This window comes from Dermacentor andersoni, chromosome 6, assembly GCF_023375885.2.
Source record: "Dermacentor andersoni chromosome 6, qqDerAnde1_hic_scaffold, whole genome shotgun sequence".
In the NCBI taxonomy this organism is placed as follows: domain Eukaryota; kingdom Metazoa; phylum Arthropoda; class Arachnida; order Ixodida; family Ixodidae; genus Dermacentor; species Dermacentor andersoni.
Genome location: NC_092819.1, coordinates 4,323,918 through 4,343,938, shown reverse-complemented (window position 1 = coordinate 4,343,938; position 20,021 = coordinate 4,323,918). Strand labels below are relative to the sequence as shown.

Here is a 20,021-nt window from a genome sequence, read left to right as displayed (position 1 = left end):
GGGTGAGGGAACAAACGCGCGTTAATGACATCTTAGTTGAAATCAAGAAAAAGAAATGGGCATGGGCAGGACATGTAATGAGGAGCGAAGATAACCGATGGTCATTAAGGGTTACGGACTGGATTCCGAGGGAAGGGAAGCGTAGCAGGGGGCGACAGAAAGTTAGGTGGGCAGGTGAGATTAGAAAGTTTGGAGGGTCAACATGGCCACAATTAGTACATGACCGGGGCAGTTGGAGAAGTATGAGAGAGGCCTTTGCCCTGCAGTGGGCGTAACCAGGCTGCTGATGATGATGATGATGATGCCAAAAGTTAGAAGAGGCAATTGTGGCAGGACACAGTATGACCATGACAGATTGTATAAGCGCGACTGAACGAGGGCGTAGAAAGAAACAGATACACAGAGACTTTCTACGTCCTCGTTCAGTCACGATTATACACTCTATCATGGATTCTAACCAACTAGCTCGCCAACATGTTTTAACACAGTATGTATTCCTTAATTATACACGCATGCACCCGCTGTCTCCTGTCACAGCACGAGAACCGATACGCCTAATAATTGTATTGGCAGGCCTTCAGAGCTATTTCAGATGTGCCTGTGGCAGTTTGAGCTCTTGGGGGCAGTAAAAGGTAGTGCCTTGAAAGCTCGATCAGTTATCGGTGACAAAAGTTACGGTTTTATGCTGAATCAACTCAGTATCTATTTGCAGAGGCCACGCAACACACGAAAGCTGACAAACTGCCTTTAAACGAAAGTGAGTGTACGGGATAGCAGAAATGTTGTTCTCGACCGCCATCACCATCTTTGCGATGCACCGTATAGAAGCATCTCATCTTGGCACCATTCATAGATGCATAGTCTCTTGTTGAGCTTCTATACCCACCGTGGTTGCTCAGTGGCTATGGTGTTAGGCTGCTGAGCACGAGGTCGGGGGATCGAATCCCGGCTACGGCGGCCGCATTTCGATAGGGGCGAAATGCGAAAACACCCGTGTGCTTAGATTTAGGTGCACGTTAAAGAACCCCAGGTGGTCGAAATTTCCGGAGTCTTCCACTACGGCGTGCCTCATAATCAGAAAGTGGTTTTGGCACGTAAAACCCCATAATTAAATTATTATTAATTGTTGAGCTTCTAGCACTGTTATTGGGTGTAATACACATATTGTCTTGGGTGACACATCTGTCATTTGGAATGCACATAAGACATTTGCCATCACTTTTTGTCTTGTGCCTCATGGCACGAATTGTTCTAGCACATTTGTAATTTTATGCCTGTCTGGCACCCAGGTGCATATCTTTGTTCTCGTTAGGCTACAAGATTCTCTACATAATTAAGTTCCTTGCCTACCCAAATAAAAACATTGGCAACATACCTCCATGCATGGTATACCATCCGTGGGAAGGCAAGCTTAATTGGTTGCTGTTGGCTTTGTGTCTTGTGTCACTCTTGAGCAGCACTTATTGGTTGCACAGTAATGCTTAAATGATATTGCGCGACATAAAAACGACACGGACGTGAAAGAAGACGACACACCAAGCGCAAACTTTCAACTAAGTTTATTGTGCCACTGCGTCATTTTATACATGGCAGGCAACGTAGATCGCGCATGCGCTTACAAGGAAATGAAGTGCAAAGTCATGTAACATGGTTACATGTCATGTGACGCCGCGTCCAAGTAACGTAATTCTTTTTCTGTGAGACCCAGAGACTGGAAGCTAACACACGCATCACCCAATTTCGCGATCATCTGCGCTTCAGATATCTCACGGATGAGCTGCGTTCTGCCACGGGAAGCAATCGTGCATTGATCCTCAAGAGGCTTGCACCCATGATCGCGACAGTGGATCGCCAAGAAACCACCTGAGCCGTTTTTTAGTTGAAAGTTTGCACTTGGTGTGTCGTCTTCTTTCACGTCCGTGTCGTTTTTATGTCGCGCAATATTATTTAAGCAATGGATTACCAACTTGCCCGGGAATGCTGCTCTCATTATGCACAGTAATAACAAGCTTCGCCAAATGGCTACTGTACTACTCCAAGTGTTCCAAAAGACCAATTTTTCTGCCCCGAAACTGCTCCAAACTGCTCCTAGACTCTCGTTCTGGAGTGAAGCTGCTCCTAAACTGCTCCAGAACGACATTTTTCCTGCTCCAAAAATTGCTCCAAATCCTAAACTCATAGAGTTTCTCACTACATTACCTAGAGGGAAATCTGGTGCTGCTGCACTGTGGTATGCATGGGAATGCTGGTATATTGTGGATTCGGATTGGCATCGTTCTCGTAGAGACAGGACACCTTGAAGACGCGCTTGGCAAGTGCCGTTCCGTCTGTCACAATGATTCATTTTCTACTAGAACAGTACGCGAAAAGCTGTTTTAGCTTTATTATTACTCGAAAGCATGTTTTGTTTAACTATGAGAACTTGTTATTGTGTGTACGACTACATGTTACGTAAAAAGTATCAGCGGGCCGCTAAAGTTGGAGGACAGGCGACAAGGTTCGCGCTCGCTTTGAAACAGTTGGTCGTCTGTTCTTGCTTTTGTTCGCTTGGTCATGCATCGTGGGTGAGTAAAGATTTAATATGAGTGAATGGAAACATTTTATGAAGATTTTACTTTGAGAACGCGTTATTTGCGTAGCCATATCCACGTTTTAGACGAAGCCTCTTACAACACGAGCCTCGCAGACACATATACCGTCATTCCCATGATGGCACGGTGCCCCCTTAAGAAACTCCCATAGACGGTGGCGCCAGATTACGCTCTAGGTGTTATAGTGAGAAACTCTATGCCTAAACTGGCTGGACCACCACTGCTGGTAGACTTAGTGGGCTGCACACAAATTGCACAGGATGGTCAGAGCCATGCAGCAGCAGCCACCACGTTTCAAAGAAGCGGTGCCACTTCTCATTCACACGCATGCACATATTGAGGGAAGTTCGATGTGTCAGTACATTGTCTGCTCTTCCACTGGGCTTCTTACCAAACTTTCAAGTGCTCCCTGGTATCACCTGTGCTCTATCACATGGTCATGTGAAAGAGCCGAAATTGCCTTTCATTGCTTTGGAAAAAATAAACTTCCTAATGCATGCCTTTCATGGCTTTGGAAAAATAAACTTCTTAGTGCATATTTTAGGTGACGGTTACTGTCACTTCGCATTTTTTTTTTTTCATTCGTAGCAACGCATGTAAAGAGATGCAAATTAATACTTGCCACTTATTGCTTACTGCCATTTAGTGCATAGTTTTACCACGTTCCTGCCAGGCACATATTAATTAGGTTCCACTCTACATGGTTTATTGGCCACCCAGAAAGGCATATTGCCTCATAGCATGCAACCCAGGATGAGCTGGGGCACCATCTTATAAATAGCAAAAAAAAAAAAAAAACAAGAAGAGGTATTTGAACAGCAGTCAATTTTTAGAAAAATGTTGTTGAGCACTACTCTTTTTTCACGCTGTTTCAGTACTTACGCCATGGATGCACCCAATACTTTTGCTCTTCGGAGTCTGAGAGGCTGCTGAAAAACAACTCCCGATCCAAGGAGCACCAAAGCAAAGGACCACTGCGCGACCCAGTTATTGATGATGCCAAGGACTTCTCAAACCTTGATCGGGCCCTCCAACTTATGGGTATGTGTACCATCTTGTAAGCGCAGTGCGGCACGAAACATTGGAGAATGAAAGGAATGCAGCACTGGCTATCAGCTCAACTTCATTTGGAGAAATGCGCTTTTCTGGTCGTACATGCTCTTAAAAATAATTACGCTCAACGTGATAAAATATGCACAAGCAAGGAAACCTTCATCTGAGTCTATCGCAAAGCAAGAAGAGGTGGCAGAACAGAGATTAGTGGACAGCATGTGACCCCCAAATAGCACAAGGGTAAAAGCTACGAACTCTCCCAACTTCCTCTTCTATTGAGAGTTGTGTTCCATTCTGCATTTTGTGCGCCACTTGATCAGTAAGCCAATAACTCATTGCTGTGGCACTCCAATTCTAGCTGCAGTAGCTACATGTCGAACCCCACCTGGTTGCCTGACACGCAGGTCTGACTGACGAAGAGCGACTCAGCATCTATGTGGCAGTGGCAGCCGTGCTGCACCTGGGCAATGTGACCTTTGAGGAGAGCCCCGACGACAGCCGGGGGGGTAGCCAGGTCACAGCAGAGTCAGAGCAGTCGCTGCGGGTTGCTGCAGCACTGATGGGCGTCGACCCGGACGAGCTGCGCCAGAGTTTGCTGAGTCGTGTCATGCAGACCAGCAAAGGCGGCCTCAAAGGCACCGTCTACATGTGAGTGGCTTAGACTTGACTGTTCTGATGAGTATACACTATTGAAGCAATCTTGGCAACGCTGCAGGGCTGGTAGTTGGCACAGTTTTTATTAACAGCATTTAAGGCTTGTTCCTGCACTAGCAATATTTGTGTCGCACATTTGTAGCAGCAAAGTGCAGCTTCATGTAAGCAGACAATGCATAGACCTGGTGGCTTGCGGATAAGACACAAATCCACGACGATGGCCACGGTCTGCCATGGGTGCGCCCTAATCTTGGAGGTCATGCCAAGAAGCCGCACAGGTTCTCAACATTCTGGCTACAGCCGCCCTATTATAGCTTCTGCATCATTTTCATAGAGGCAGGGTTTTCCCACTTTAAGTGTGACATTTGTTTAATATTTTTGTGACGTGTGCACCAGTGTTTCAGACGTAAAATTTTTTGCTGAGGTTATTTTATGTCTATGCTATGTGGCACTAGGTCATGGCGGCTGCATTTTGATAGGGAAAAAAATACAAAAACACCTGTGTACTTAGATTTAGGTGCACGTTAAAGGGCCCCTCACCAGGCCCCATATCAAATTTTGGTTAAACACTGAAAGTTGTACGTGTCCTGTAGGGAGCATTCTGCCGCCAAAATGTTTCAAATTGGCTCATTCATAGCCGAGATAAATATTTCACTGCTGCAAACCTGTGATTTCAGGAGGCGAGCTTCACTGCATAGCGAGATACTCTCTCCACCTCCCCTATCTATCTCCTCAAGCGAAATTCCTTCCCTGCATTCTCCCATACCGAATCTCGAGGATTGCGTAATGTATACATCACAGGCCCCACCTTCATATTTCTTTCGTCTCGTTTTTTTTTTTTTCTTTTTTTTTTCCGGCGCTGTGCACGAGCTGTTGTGGTTGTGTGGTTTCGTGCAGCGCATGACTTTGCGCACTGTGTGCAAGGACACATGACTAGCGGTATAATTCAGTGCTACACTAATACTAAGGCAGAACAAGCGGATCGCAGAGCATGATCATGTGCTGGAACACGATAGAACATGGCATAGTTTCGGTACCTGCGCACGTGACTGCATGACCGTGCGAACAAGCAGACAAAGCGGAAGTACTTTTTTTTGCTTCAGTGCAAAGTAAAACAAAAAACACGCAGACATTCAGTTTATGTGTTTTATTATTTCTCTGAACTTCAATTCATCAATTCAAGCAACATATCACACAAATAACAGATGGTGCCTTAAATAATTCTCGAATTCGTACATCACCATCTGGCTTGGAGCGCAATGGCTGCGAGGAGAAGGAAAACGGCGTTCGGATTGAAATTCCAGACCTTTCCATGGTGCGCATTGTATGCTCTGCGCTTGTCAGCTCAAGATGGCCAGACCTAGTGAGGGGCCCTTTAAAGAACCACAGGGGGCCCAAATTTCCAGAGTCCCCCACTACGGTGCGCCTTATAATCACTAAGTGGTTTTGGCGTGTAAAACACAATAATTAATTTTTTTTTTTATCTGGCACTAGGCTTTTTATGAGTACAAAACTTTGTTATGCTTGACCTTTAAAGAGGTGTCTTATTCTGTATGAATGAATTGTGCATTCGAAGATGAGGACGAAGGTAAACAGGACAACTCATTTTTACCTCAGCCCTTGTCCTAAAATCTGTGCTCATAGCTTTCATTGCGCTATGAACCAGCTAGCCGAGTGATTCTCAAATGGGTCAGTGAAACCATTTTTGGGGGCCCTCGATACCCAATGCAAGCCTTGAGGCATTCTGGTTGGGGACTGCAGAAATGAGATGGCTGTAAAATCTTTGTTGCAGTTTTCTACGACACATGCATGTGAGCATGCTTTTCCCAGGCTTGCACACTTGAAAACCAAATACAAAAACAGGTTGAATGTTCTGCACATATTCAACTCTTCTTAAAGGGACACTAAAGGCAAGTACTAACTCGACATGGATTAAATACCACTCCAGAAATCTCGCAATACTTGTTTCATTCCAAGAAAAGACTTAGTTTACAAGAACATTGCATCTGGAGGGTCCACATACCTGTATCACACTTAAAATCTCCCGCCACCCAACCAGGGGGAGCGGTGACGTTGTGTGTGCCATCATCGCCCCTTGCGGCCGGCGGTGAGTAAGACGACGTCTGAAATACAGTGCTACACCTCTTTTACGCAAAGTGCAAGCGCTCGGCCACGGAGAAACCGAGCCACAACAGACTGGTGGATTCGCCGCTGCAGCTGCTTTTGATCAAGTAATGTGAACCGCTTGGGCATCCCGCGACATCACATGGAATTTTCTGCTACTTGCAGTTAGCACGATTTGAGCGAGCCAGCAAACCAGTGCAGCACTACGCGATAGCGAAACCACTGAAACGTGAAAGCATGGGCTGCGCAGAATCGAGTGAAAATGAAACCTGACAAGCGCCCGCGTCGTTGTCAAGGGTAATGCCAACGAGTTCTTTTTTCTAAAAATGAAATTGAACTGGGCAGGCAACATTTTCTTCGTGCTATATAATGCAATACAAGTATGTTTTTGTAAAGAGTGGTTTAGTACTAGTGACAGAATCTAAATGAGCAGTGCCTTCATCATCGGGCAAGTACTTGAATGTACCGGTGGAGTCTCTAATCGTATCTGGAATTTACCTCGATTTCTCTATTCGCGATAATATTGATGCTTTAGAGATGCTCGAGAACTAATGTCACTTTAGCTTGAGTTAATATTTGCCTTTAGTGTCCCTTTAAGCATGATGTTGCACCACGTGTTGACAAGCTGTCCAGGTTGAATTGACGTGGCACTTTTGTTTGACCATTCTTTGCCAAGTAGCAATAAAAGACACCTGTTTCATGCCGCATGTTGTGTTAATTTATACCTGTCGCTGCAAGGGGTCCCCCATCACTTCTACCGGTCCACAAGGGATCTCAGACAGATCCATGGCTGAGAACCACTGAGCTTACCCAACGATGAGTAATCCTGCATTGCTTGCAAGAATGCTAGCTGCTAAAATTCTACGAAGCCCAGACTTGTGTACAATTCGTCTCTGCGAAGTGCGACATTTTTAGATTGTGCTGTGAAAATTTATATGTCTGTGTCTGCAAATTTTCACAGTACATCCGAAAAATGCGATTTCTCCAGAGTGCTTGGAAATGGCACATTATTCAGTATGTCAACAATTTTATCATACAGTAAAATGTCATTAATTCGACATGCGTGAATTCAGAAAATCAGATAATTCAGACTCATCCTCTGGTCCCGGAAGGCATATGGGTTTATAACGCAATGAAACTCTAACTTGGATGTATTTTGCCGCACATGGGTTAGTTCGGACAACACTTACGTTCGGCAAGGACGGAGTGCTGGAAATGTGCGATGCAAAGGAGCAAAAGTGGCATTAGCGTCCAACTGAGGTGAAGCGGCGGAGTTCGCGTCGCCACGGTCATCAGTGGAAATCTTATGTGAATGACAGCAATGCCATAACGCTTCGTGCCTATTTGCGCCTCTAAAGCCTTTGTTGTTGCGTTTATCGCCATACGTAGCACCGCATTGGCCGCGTGCCTTCATGATTGCGTAATCGCTATCCATGATTGCACCAATAGTGGCCATGGTTTCATCCGCAGCGGTTACTACGGCAGTTGTTTCACTCTGACTCCGTGTGCGCGTCGGCCGCAGGTCTTCATGACTACGCATTCGCCGACCATGATTGCGGCAAACAGTATTGTTTTCTTTGGTGCAAAGCTGTCGAATATGAAGAGCACTGTCTACATTGCGATGTGTGGCGACCTGGCGACAAAATAATCAGGGTGTGTATGCAGTAGTGAAAAAGCATGTCTCAGATGAGGGCTCGTGCTGCAGCCATGCTGTGAAGGAAGTTGCGAGGCCTTCGCCGCTGCGAGTGCTATACAGCCACAAGCTTAAAAGAATTGCAGCTTCCACACTACTCTGGTGCAAAATATAGACAGCATTTGCTGATTCATTCAGTAAATATAGATGTGTTGACGTAGTAAGCATTTGTTTATTGTTTTCTTGATACCCTCGATGATTCAACATTTGGTTATTTTGAAAATTTCTTTCGGTCCCGTGAAATCTGAATTAAATAGGTTTCACTGCATTGAATTTACAATTGAAGACCAGTTCTTTGGCTCAGTGGGGGATGGCATAGCTTAAAGCATAGCATAGCATTTGGCAAATGCCAAAGGAAACTCGAATTCATGTTTGATAGTCCAATGCATCTTATCACTCCTTGCATTTTTATGGAGGCACTGGCAGCATGTGTAAAAAAAGTAAACATATCTGTTCTTTTACTCATAACAGTATGCTGTAAGGCCTCAGAAATTTCAATTGTCGTCCATCATTGGCACCAATAATGGTGCCATGAAAATGTCCAAGAACTTGCAGCTCAACTTACGACTTACAACCTCAACGATATAGTTTGACAAGTTAAAATGCGTTACTGTTATTTTGGATGAAATGTTGAAGACACTGCTTCTGCTGTTTATTGCAGACATCAGTTTGAAATAGCCAAGTTTGATGTGAGCATGTTCAGCACCATTATTGGCTGGTCCTTGTTTGTTTCTGAATGTAGTTTGCATGCATTTGTGTGGCTGCACTGTAGTCATCAACCGATTATTTATTCAGACACTGATTACAGTCGCCGACCGTTTATTCGGACCTCACGGGGACTGCGGAAATGTCCGAATAAACAGGTGTCCGAAAAAGCAGATTAAGAAAAAAAATGAAATCCTTTATTTCCACGCACTTATTCGGGCTCGGCAGTAGGCTTGAAGAAATCGTGAGTGCGCCGTTGCACGCTGTCCCGTTTACGCGCAATCAGATAAGCCTGAATCTCGGAGAGGGTCGTACGGGGCGGCTGAAAGCACAGTCACTGCTTGTGCACGCTCCGCATGCGACGGCAGCGTAGCACATGGTGCGTCATCTTCCGACTCGGAGTCATCGTCCGGCGGAGCAGCAGAAACCTGACGAACGATCTCGCCGTCGTCGAGTTCTGCGCATGTCAGTACAGCAGTGTCAGCACTTGTGAAACTGTCAAATGAGACGGTGTCCGGAATCACAATGCAACCACTGCGCAGGTCTCGGCAGAATATTTTCCGCGTCAGTAGGGAGCACATCGGAAGGCGACAAATCTTAGGCCTCCCGGCACCCGCTTGCCGGCATTCCCCAGCGCAGTCTGCGCGGGCACTGTCGGCGCCATTAGACACTTGACGCGATGTTTCCGTACGCCACGTTGGATCACCGAAACCTCGACACAGCACACAACGCAATCACCACCGTGCCGACACCAGTCGCACGAACGAAAAACGTGCTACTCGCAGCGTCGTGCGCGAAAGAAAGAAATCAGCTGCTGGATTGTCTTGACATGGCTTACTAAGCTGAAACCGGAACTACTGTACGATCACTCTATCGAACCAGGCAGAAACGATGATGATGAGCGGGGATTTCCAGTAGCGCCACTTCGTGGGGCAGCAAGGAGGCTCCGTTCAAAACAAAAATGGCGTTCAGCAAGTCGAACTATGCGCCGCGGTCAGAGTTGGTGCATGATGCCCTCGAACGAGTTGGCTCAAGAAGTGTCCGAAAAATCAGACGAGGGGTGGCAGGGCGTCCGAACTTTCGGCAGTTGTTATACATTATGGTCTATGGGGAGAATGGCGGTGCCGCGAAGCTGACCGAATAATCGGGCATGTCCGAATTTTTGGAGTCCGGAAAATCGGTCGGCGACTGTATTCGGACATGCTTGATTATTCGGACAGCCCTGCTGCACCGCCACCAGCCCCATAGACTTTTAATGTATAAGGACGACCAAAATTTCGGACATCTTACAAGGTGTTGTGTAATAATTTGGACTCTGACTGCACGACCGTGCAGTAATGTGGCCACTGAGTCGAGCAGAAATAGTGATATTTTCGTTTTGAAACATTGCCGGCATGGTCGTTGGTATGTCGCTGATGATTCGTGAAACCTAAGCTAGCAAAGCCTAGTCGATCTAGTAGTCTGATGAGAATTTAGTGCATGCATTGACTGTAACTTAGTCTATTTGTAGACAGCATGACAACAGCACGCAATTTTTTAGACTCCTTCCGCTCAATTCTTACCATCCACTGTTCATGGCCAGCTGACCCCATTGACAATGCGTGAGGAGCGCCACTCTGACTGCTGATGAAAAGTGAAAAGCACGAAAAGAAATAGCTTAAAAGACATTGCTAGAAAATCACAGCCACAAAATCTCTAGGCAAGCATATGTGTGGGCAGCAACACGCATCAACAAACTTGCGCTGTATTCATGGATGATCACTTTCAAAAGGTACTTTTATTTTCACGACATTTCGCATAACTAGCACGGGATGCATCGAAGGGCGACTGTGCACAGTGATAAGATAGCATGCTTGGCACTGTGCCAGGAATGCCGTCACTCCTAGACGCCGATGCGTCTTGCGGCATAATCATACGAAATTGAAGGTGCATAGCTCCAAAAATGACAATCTGAGAATACAGCACACCCTTTTTGGTCACTGTTGGAATGAAGTCACTTATATCTGGGCGAATTTGGTATTTGACTCCTGGTTATTCGGATGTTTTGGCGGTGCTCGTTGAGTTCAAATTATCGGCTGGCGACTACTGTAAATGTGCAACATTGTCTTGTTTGCATTTTTGTAATGGTAAAATTCCTTGTTGATTGCTGCCTTGAGAATGGTTTCAGTAACCCCACTGTAAATATCTGTGCTGGACAACCAAATCATATTTTGTACCTTTATGTCATGGCAAAAATTGTTGAGCCCTTGCCTTCCTGGCATGATAATTGCTATGTGCATGTGTGATATACAGCATGTTTGACCAAAGGACAAGCACAGCACTGAACAAATACATCTAGTCCTTTGTCCATAGCTGCTGTATAATGTACGTAATCATGTCAAAGGACCTAACCTGCGAGCACTTGCATATGCTATGTGCAATCTTGTCCCTCCAGATATACCTAGCCTCTTCTATATTTTAGAGTGTTTGCTTGCTAATGGACAGTTTTTGACTTGTCTGCACCACAAGGCTGCATGCTTCACTCTGTGTGGTGTACATGCATGCAAAGGGTCTTGTTGCTGTGTGCAAATGCCATGATTGTGACTGATGCAAGTTGTCGCATGTCTGCTGGTGTGATTCCCCCCCCCCCCCCCCCCCCAGGGTGCCCCTGAAGGCCTACGAAGCAAACAATGCACGTGATGCCTTGGCCAAGGCTGTCTACTCTAAGCTGTTTGACTTCATTGTACAGCGCATAAACCAGAGCATTCCATTCAGTTCATCGTCCCACTACATTGGTGTGCTTGACATTGCTGGATTCGGTAGGCATTTTTTGCTTTCCTAATGTTTGATTTTGTTTTGCTTTTTTCGTATATTTCCCATGTGTAGCAAAAATAGCTTTAACTAAAACTCCAGGAGGAGGGTAAAAAAATTATGTATTTTTTTCTCTGCCCCCCCCATCCCCCCGCCCTTCCCCCACCTTCCTTTTTGGTACACTAAGCCGTAAACGTAGGAAAAAAGTTTGTCTTTCTTTCTTCTTATCTCATAATGGCACCCAGTAACATGAAGAGGTCTGAAGGACTGAGGCTACAAAGCAAAAGGTCGGAACAAATTTAGAAAAATAAGGGCCCATACATTACCATTTTCTGTTAGCATAAAGCAATAGCCAAGGTGTCCCAAAATTATTGAATTTCTTTTTTGGATTGTGCAATTGATGATTTGCTTGCACACATTGGGCTTATGTTCTGAAAGTAGTACGCCTCAACAATCTCTTGTATGCGCATGACCACGCGCCACCTAGAAAATCAACTGCGGTTAAAAGCAAAGGAGCGTCTGCAAGAGGTTTTGTCCTAAGATTTTTACGCTGTAGCAGTGCTTCTAAGCCTAGATAAGTTTCCCCAGATGTAGGAATTTTATGCTTTTTATAGGTTCGGAAAGGAAGAAATTTGTCGAAATATGTTTGTGCAATATGGTTGTGTTGGGGTTTTTGCTTCTGTGTGAAATGTTTTTAGTATACTATTACTCCAGCATCTGTTTGCCATATGTATTAACATGTGTGAACTTATATTATGCCTGCTCCCTTCTGTAATGCCATATTAACCTTGAAGGTATGGAAATAAGTCAATTTGGTTTACAACTTGCAGGCATTTATATAATGTGTGTTGATGAGCTAGTTGCTACATTACTTGGAAAATCGAAACGCACAAATTACAGGACTTAACAGAAACAACATAGGGTGTTATTTTGTGCCTTCTTCTTAGTCCCATGTTTAGTGCAGCTTGTTTTTCTGAGCACTTATAAAAGCAGCAACATTTATGAACCCTTAATGAATCACGTGACCCATTATGGCCTACCAGATATGCATGTGTGAGAGATGTATTTTCCAACCACAATACTCTCGTTCACAGACTAGTAGAACAATGTATTGTTCCCATTCAACAGCTTCACCTTTACCACTGTAAACCCCTCTGCCCTTTTAGAGTTCCACGGTAGCAAAGGCTCTTGAATGGCAACAGCGCATTCCATTTTGATGGCTAAGTGTGGAGTAGGGAACCATGACGATAATAAATTTTTCCACCTTTTGTTTCACCTATTTTTGCTCTCCTTTTCAAGTCTAGACACCACTGTATGGATGCTGCAGATCGTCTGCATTCGTGTAGTACTTCCCCACCCAGCTGTGTTTGTTGTGGCTGTGTCACATCTTCCCTGCCCCCCATCTTGCATTCTGTTGTGCGCAACTCAGCTTTGCCGGTGCATGTGCTTCCTTGCTGGCTATCTTCTTTAGCTGGTGTGTTAGGCCGGGTACATGAGACACAACGGCGACCTTCTTCCTTTTCTGTAGAATGTTTGCTTCTTGTTGAACCTTGCTGTTCAAGAGTCTCATATTCTTTAGCAACCCTTCAACGACCTCTGTAAGCAGGTCTCGGGGATAGTGAGCATTGTTGAGCCTTGTTACCTGGTGCATGAAGCTCTCTTCCATTACGTGATGACACAACTTCTTTAGGGCGGCCTGTAGCACTGTGGTTACGATAGCTCGTTTTACATTCTTGGAATGGTTGGAAATGTATGGCAGGAACCAGTTGCAAGGGTGGGTTTTGTACTTCCAGCATGTGCACTGCTTTTCGAAGGTGATGACCAAATCAGGAAACCTAATTCCTTTTCTTTCTGGCATTTCAACGGTGAACTTTAAATCTGGAGGTGCTTCACGAAAAGGGGTCAGAACACCTTCCCTACATTTGTTCAGCTCTAGCTCGTCGGCTGTACTGCAAAACGCAAGAAAATCATCCATTGCTAGAGTGTGGTTGTCTTTTAAGGCATCCTTAATGAGCCCGCTGCTGTGAGGAAAAGATCACACAAGTATGTGCGACTTGTGCTACTGTGCGATTAGGGGCGGGCGAGAGGGGCAGGTGAGCATGCGTCTCCTCCTATAGTTCGGCTGTAATTGCACATGGCCTGTGCGCACGACTGAGCACATACACGGCCTGCATGCCCTGTCTTAGAGGTACATAGGTTGGAAGAGTCAAGATGGCCGTGACTTCATGTGCGCCGTCTTCCTACGCATTTAGTTCTGAAGGTTGTGTCCTCGAGTTTCAGAGGATGGACAAAAGTAGACACAAACAGCACCGTGTGTGTCTACTTCTGTTCTTCCTGTTTACTCCACACTGTACCCACAGTAAAAAAAATGTGTGTGTGTGTGTGTGTGTGTGTGTGTGTGTGTGTGTGAGAGTGAGTGAGACTGACTGTACTTGCATACATAAAAAGTCACCTTTTTTATATGATGTGAAGTGCCAATATTAGCAACTTCACTATATTGAGGTTTAACTGTGAAACTTCAAGCAGGAGGCTATGTTAGCAAAATAACTTGCACTGCAACATCACTTCAACTTGAGTGCATTATATTAAATATTCTAAAATGAGCTTAGAAGTAAATTTAAGATATAGATTAGGAGTCTATTTGCATAACAAAAAACAAATTATTTTTACAGAAGCCATTTGACAAGCTGAACAGTCGTACCTTACAAAGGTGTAGGGAAATTATTTATTTAATTGAGGGGAAAACTAAAGTTGGCTTTGGATGTTTGCAGCACTGCATAGTAATCGGGGTGCATAACATTAAACCTTATTTGCATGGAAACAGCACCCCTCGTGTCTGTACGAATTGGTATGAATGACCAGGACATGCAGCAGAAGTTCTTTTTGACATGCATGAGCTTTGATAGACAAATCCCTGGAGTGGCCTGATAGCTAGCTACGGTAATTTCAATGTCCTTTATGTGGGTTTTGTGGCTTGGACAGTAATTTAGCAACAAGCATTAACCATGCATTACCAAGATAACATATGCACTGCATATCAAGTGGTGAATTGCAGAATGTGCAAGAAAATTGGTGTGAGACCTATTTGCTGACCTGCTGCAGTAATTCTGCATTCCACCAGAGCTGAACTGCATTAGTGTTCAACACTTGCAAACTTCCCTACATGAATTATTTACTAAAAGAGTTCACCGAAAGTGATTCGCAAAGTACAGGTGGATGCACGAGAAAAAATTTCTTCGTGAACCTGACTGTAGCGTAAAGGCACTTGGGAAACCTAAATGTTCACAGTTGAGAAAAAAAAAGGGGCAGCAAATAGCCTTCCTTTGTGGCACTGTGCTATAGTAAGCTGGTTTGTTACATGTTCTTTCAGAACATGACTGTGGTGACAATTTAATTTGTTATAATACATGTGCAGGTTGGATAGCCATTCACTAAACGATACCTATAATGCTTTCATAATTTTCACCTTTCTTTGTTGCATTTGAGCAGCTTTAATATCATGTGGCTAATTTCTGTTTACAGAGTACTTCCAGGTGAACAGCTTTGAACAGTTTTGTATCAACTACTGTAATGAGAAGCTGCAGCAGTTCTTCAATGAAAGGATTCTCAAAGAGGTGACCGGCCCTTCTCTGCTCACTGTATGTTGGAATGCAGTGGCTTGTGTGATATTTACGTGGGCACTTCTATTAGTTATTGCCCTGTAATTAAGTTGTTAACTCTTCAGAAATTATATTGCTTGTATATATTAATGCTGCCATTCCCCCTTTGGGCATTTCATCAGGGTTGTGCACAAAATGTGTGAAATAGACAGACAAAAAGTTGTAACAAGCCTGCAATGCATAGCATCATAGATGCAATATTAAAGTAGAATGACACTATTTACTGACCAGTAGCTTATGTACGAACCATTAGGTATGCATATACATTACCGTATTTTTCCACATTTAACCTGCCACCGTGTATAACCTGCATCCTCAAATACAACAGCCCAGAAAGAAAGAAAAAAGGAATCCACATGTATAACCCATGGAAATAACTGCATACAACAACGCTCAAATCTTTGCATAAACAGTCTCCATTCGCAGATGCACAGCTCATCCACGTCATATCTTCAGCCAGCTGCTCTGTTACCCCCTCCCCATTTGGCAATGCTGACAAAGCTGTACGTATCCACATGATGGATGTGATTGCGGATGAATCGGTCATGTGACATGTGATATGAGTCTGATCATTTCGGAGCAAGCATTAACACTACGGAGGACACTGCAGACAGAGCAGCCCTCGCTAGGTCAACAGCGATGGAACAAATGCGACTGATTAAAAAAAAAACCTCCATGGTGTCTCTGGCTCTCCCTCCCACATATGAAGTGCTTCATGCAGACCAAGGGAGCGCCACTGGCACATGTTCATGGCACGTGGCATGTGCAATCCGCAAGCTCTAATTGCGATTTGCTCCGTCATGTGAATACAGCTTTGTCTTTAGCTTCTGCTGTGTTAAGGTGCGTCCTCAGTTGCAGAAATAAGCGCAAGCAAGGCGGCAGGCTTAAAAACGCGCGCCGTGTTTCGAAGGTCACACCACTGCGCGCGTTCGTGGTTGTGGAGAGCAGCGGGCAGGCGAGAGTTCTCGCCCTCTCTCGAGATGCCTTGGGAATGACAGTGCGGGAATGAAGCTTGCTGAGAAAACACGGCGCGCATGCCAGTCGGGTTCGCCAGTGAGAGCATTGGCCCCATCGACCACGTGACGACTTCGGCACCTGTGGGATTTGCAGAAACTGAGCACTGCAAAAAAAAAATGGGTTCGGGACCCATTCTCGCGCGGCAGAGAATTCTTGCCGCGAAAGCGCCTTTCGTGGCGCGCCTTCATAAGCATGTTGCTTAGCGCGCGCTTATTTCCGTAAGAGAGGATGTGCCTTTAGGACGGCCATATATAGCATAGTTCTTCCTGATCCAAGTTCTGATTTGCCGGTGTTGCGTGCACTGTTTACTATTAAATGCCAAGTGGCTGCCGTAAAGAAAAGGAGAATGGGTGACCAAGGAGAGCAGAAGGAAGCTTCAATGCACAAGGGTGGGGTTTCCTAGGAGATAATGAAACTATGAATAGCAGGAAAACCTTGTCTTGAGATGTGGCTTCATGGCAGCATAACTTCACCTTGAGGTGAAGCCATGCTGCCGAAGAAGCTACACCTTGAAGCAAAATTTGCATATAGCTCTCACCCCGACTTTGCTAGATCACTTCGATATACCACTTCTGGCTACCATCGGGCTGCCAGAGCCAGCCAGAGCACCTTCATTTTTCTCGGGTTGCTCCTCCCACTGTGCGACGCACTTCCGCCGCACGTTCGTTTTGCTCAGGCCGGACGGTTCTATCTACCCGCCGGCTGCCAGAACCAGCCAGAACGATTTTGGTATGGCTGCTCTCTGGAAGTTTTCTGGCTAGCAGATGACAAAAAGAACCAATGAGCGCTCGCCACCATCTTTGTGGGCACTTGACGAATTGCAACTCAGGCGCTTGAGCATTTTTACCTCGCTCATGTTGAATTCCAATGGCGGAGTTGGAGCAAGTTTTTCTGCTCGTTTCGGAGCAAGTTTGTTCCAATGACAGAGTGAGGGCGGGAATAAGGTGTTCCAATGAGAGAGGCAGAGGGGATTCAGAGCGGGAGTCACTCCGTGGAGCAGAAAAAGATGCTCCGCCAAAATCGGCGGAGTGGACCGGAACTCTGCGTGACGTATTTCCTTTACTACGTTTGTCTGCTGGGAGGTGCCACCGGTCACGACTCGCGAGAAAGCAAAAGCTGCTGCACGCTTGGTGAAATATCCATTCCGCACTTTAAAAAAAAAAAAAGGTGAACGGCGCTGAAGAGACAAGTGACCGGTGCGGCGGTGCTGGGAGCAAACAGCGGAAGGAAATGACAACACGCAAGGCATCCTGGGTGACTCGGAGATAGAAGTTCCGCTTCCGCCTTGCTCCGGCGGCGCAGGTTGTGTTCCACTCGTGGATTTGGAGGCATTGCTCTACGCCAGAGTCAAGTGCTCGCTTGTGGAATCCGTCGGCTGCTCTGACTCCGCCATTGGAATTCAACATCAGTCAACTGGCTACAGTCATCATCGGATTCCATTACTTCTGGCGTTATCTTCTAAGCTTCTAAAGCACCTTGCGAGGCATTTTCTTCTAAGCTTCTAAAGGCCTTGCGAGGCGGTGCGATACGAGCACGAGGACTGGAACTAGCGATACAAGGACCGGAACTAGCTGGCAGCCGTCGGCCAGAACTACGAAAATCGAAGAGGCCTACTGTTAAATTTTACTATTCTTGGTGCGAGTTATACATGCAGAAAATGCAGTATTAGCTACAGCAGGTGACAAAAAGACAAAGGACAAGAACGAAGTGAACACCCAGAGCACTGTGTGTGTTCACTTTGTTTGTCTTTCTGTTGCACTGTAGTTCTTGCATATATTCAGACCAGCTACTCTGGGTTTGTGTTGTTGCAATGGAATGGTGCCGGCATCTGTCATTGTTAGGTTAAAGTGTGGCACGGGCCTTGTTTTGCCATTATAGCAAGAGATAGTGCAACCATTTCAACTCCACAAATTCCAATTTCCAATTCCAACCAGCTCTCTCATATTATTGTGCACAGGGAATGGGCATGTAACATGCAGACATGCCAGCAACTATATATATATATATATATATATATATATATATATACATACATACATACATACATACATACATATACATACAGACACACACACACACAATCGAACCCGCATATTTCGAATTATTGGCTGTATCGAACACACAGATTACCCCCTTGGAAAATACTATGTAGAAGTATAGGACAATTGCGTAGTACATCGAATTCCATTTTTGTCGGACATTCGATATATCGAACGCCGCGCTGCACCGCGCCCCTGGAAGGTGCGCTTTTCCCAAACACATTCGTGTCGGGTCCTCAGGGGAAAACACTTCCGCAGTAAGTCAGCAGGCTCCTCCTCTGCGCATGCGCGGCCGTCGCCTAGCGATGGAGACGCAGAGTCTTTCCCCCGTTCTTACGCCCCACCGGCACGAGCTCTCTCGCTCCTCCTGTACCGCCAGCGTGTGCATTGGGCAAGGCCATTGGAGCTCAGTGGAGAGAATGCGCGGCATGGAGACGCGGCAACGTTTCCGAGGCACGCTTCCTGGGGAAAGGAAGAGAGAGTGAGGGTCGGCACTGTCGCTGCCAGAGAGGGCTCAAAAAACGAAGCATAGCGAAGCGGCAATCGCGCCAACAGCGCCTTCGACGGCATATTCCGCCGATCTTTTTCCCCGCTCTCTTCTTTCTTTTCCCTTTGTCGTTCCTTCGCAGCCCCGTTGACTGCCGCTCGGACTGCTCTATCTGAGCATCGCGCGTTTTCTTGTGTGTACCTGTTTCAACGTGCAGTGTGTAGCATGTATGATTGCGATCATCTGGTGACCTATGTCATCCGCAGACATAAAAAAGAGGAAGAATCCGGACTTTGCAAGAAAGTTTGAGGTAATCCGGCGTGTCGAGAACAAAGAAATGTCCTCCGTGGCGGACGCATTCAGCATTCAGCGGTGTACTTTAAGTACGTTGTTAAAAAACAAGCAGGACATCGAGCTTAAAGCAGGTGAGGAAAGTCGCTCGGGATCGTGTCGTGTGCACCCTGCTGCTTTTGACAAAGTGACTCTATACGTGGCTTCTTGAAATCCGAGCGAAAAATATTCCCCTGGATGGCCCGATGTTAATCGAAAATGCCAAATGGTTTGCTGCGGCTCTTGGCGAAGAGAACTTTTGCGGTGGCACTGGGTGGCTGCAACGGTTTAAAAACTGCCACGGCATTGTAGGGAAGGCCATTTCAGGCGAAAGTGGGGCTGTCAGCAGCCAGGAGATGCAGCAGTGGCTTTCTGAGGAGTGGCCGAAGATCACTGCGAAGTTTTTGCCTGCAGAAATCTTCAATGCAGACGAAACTGGTCTCTTTAGGAAAATATTGCTGAATAGGACACTTGCTCTTCGTGGAACCTCATGTCACGGCGGTAAAATGAGCAAAGTGCCTGTGTCGGTGCTGCTAGCAGCCAACATGGACGGCTTGTGCAAGCTACAGCCATTCGTGATCGGGAAGAGCAAGTCATCGCACTGCTTCAAGAACTGTAAACAGCTTCCCGTCCGCTACGGCTGTAATAGGAAGGCCTGGTTGACACGTCAACTTTTTGTTGAATCGCTGCAGGCTTGGGATGCTGAGTTGGGCAAGTCAGGCCGCCGAGTTTGCCTTCTGGTAGACAACTGTTCGGCCCATCAAACGACTTGCAAGTTGCAGCACATCGAACTGATGTTTCTCCCGCCAAACACCACAGCGAGACTGCAGCCCCTCGACCAGGGTATCATTAAGGCATTCAAGGTAGGCTATCGGAAAC

The 20,021-nt window shown here is 45.9% G+C and overlaps 1 protein-coding gene across 4 annotated transcripts in view; it reads left to right on the top strand.

Moving 5' to 3' along the window:
* The window catches only part of jar (Myosin heavy chain 95F jaguar), a 143,860-nt gene that overhangs the window by 54,606 nt on the left and 69,233 nt on the right, over nt 1-20,021 (top strand). For all 4 annotated transcript variants that reach the window (XM_055065755.1, XM_050170300.2, XM_055065756.2 and 1 more), the window contains exons 9-12: nt 3,467-3,632; nt 4,049-4,292; nt 11,461-11,618; nt 15,133-15,224. In XM_055065755.1, coding sequence (XP_054921730.1) covers nt 3,467-3,632; nt 4,049-4,292; nt 11,461-11,618; nt 15,133-15,224 — 660 coding nt within the window. The remainder of the gene's footprint in view (nt 1-3,466; nt 3,633-4,048; nt 4,293-11,460; nt 11,619-15,132; nt 15,225-20,021) is intronic.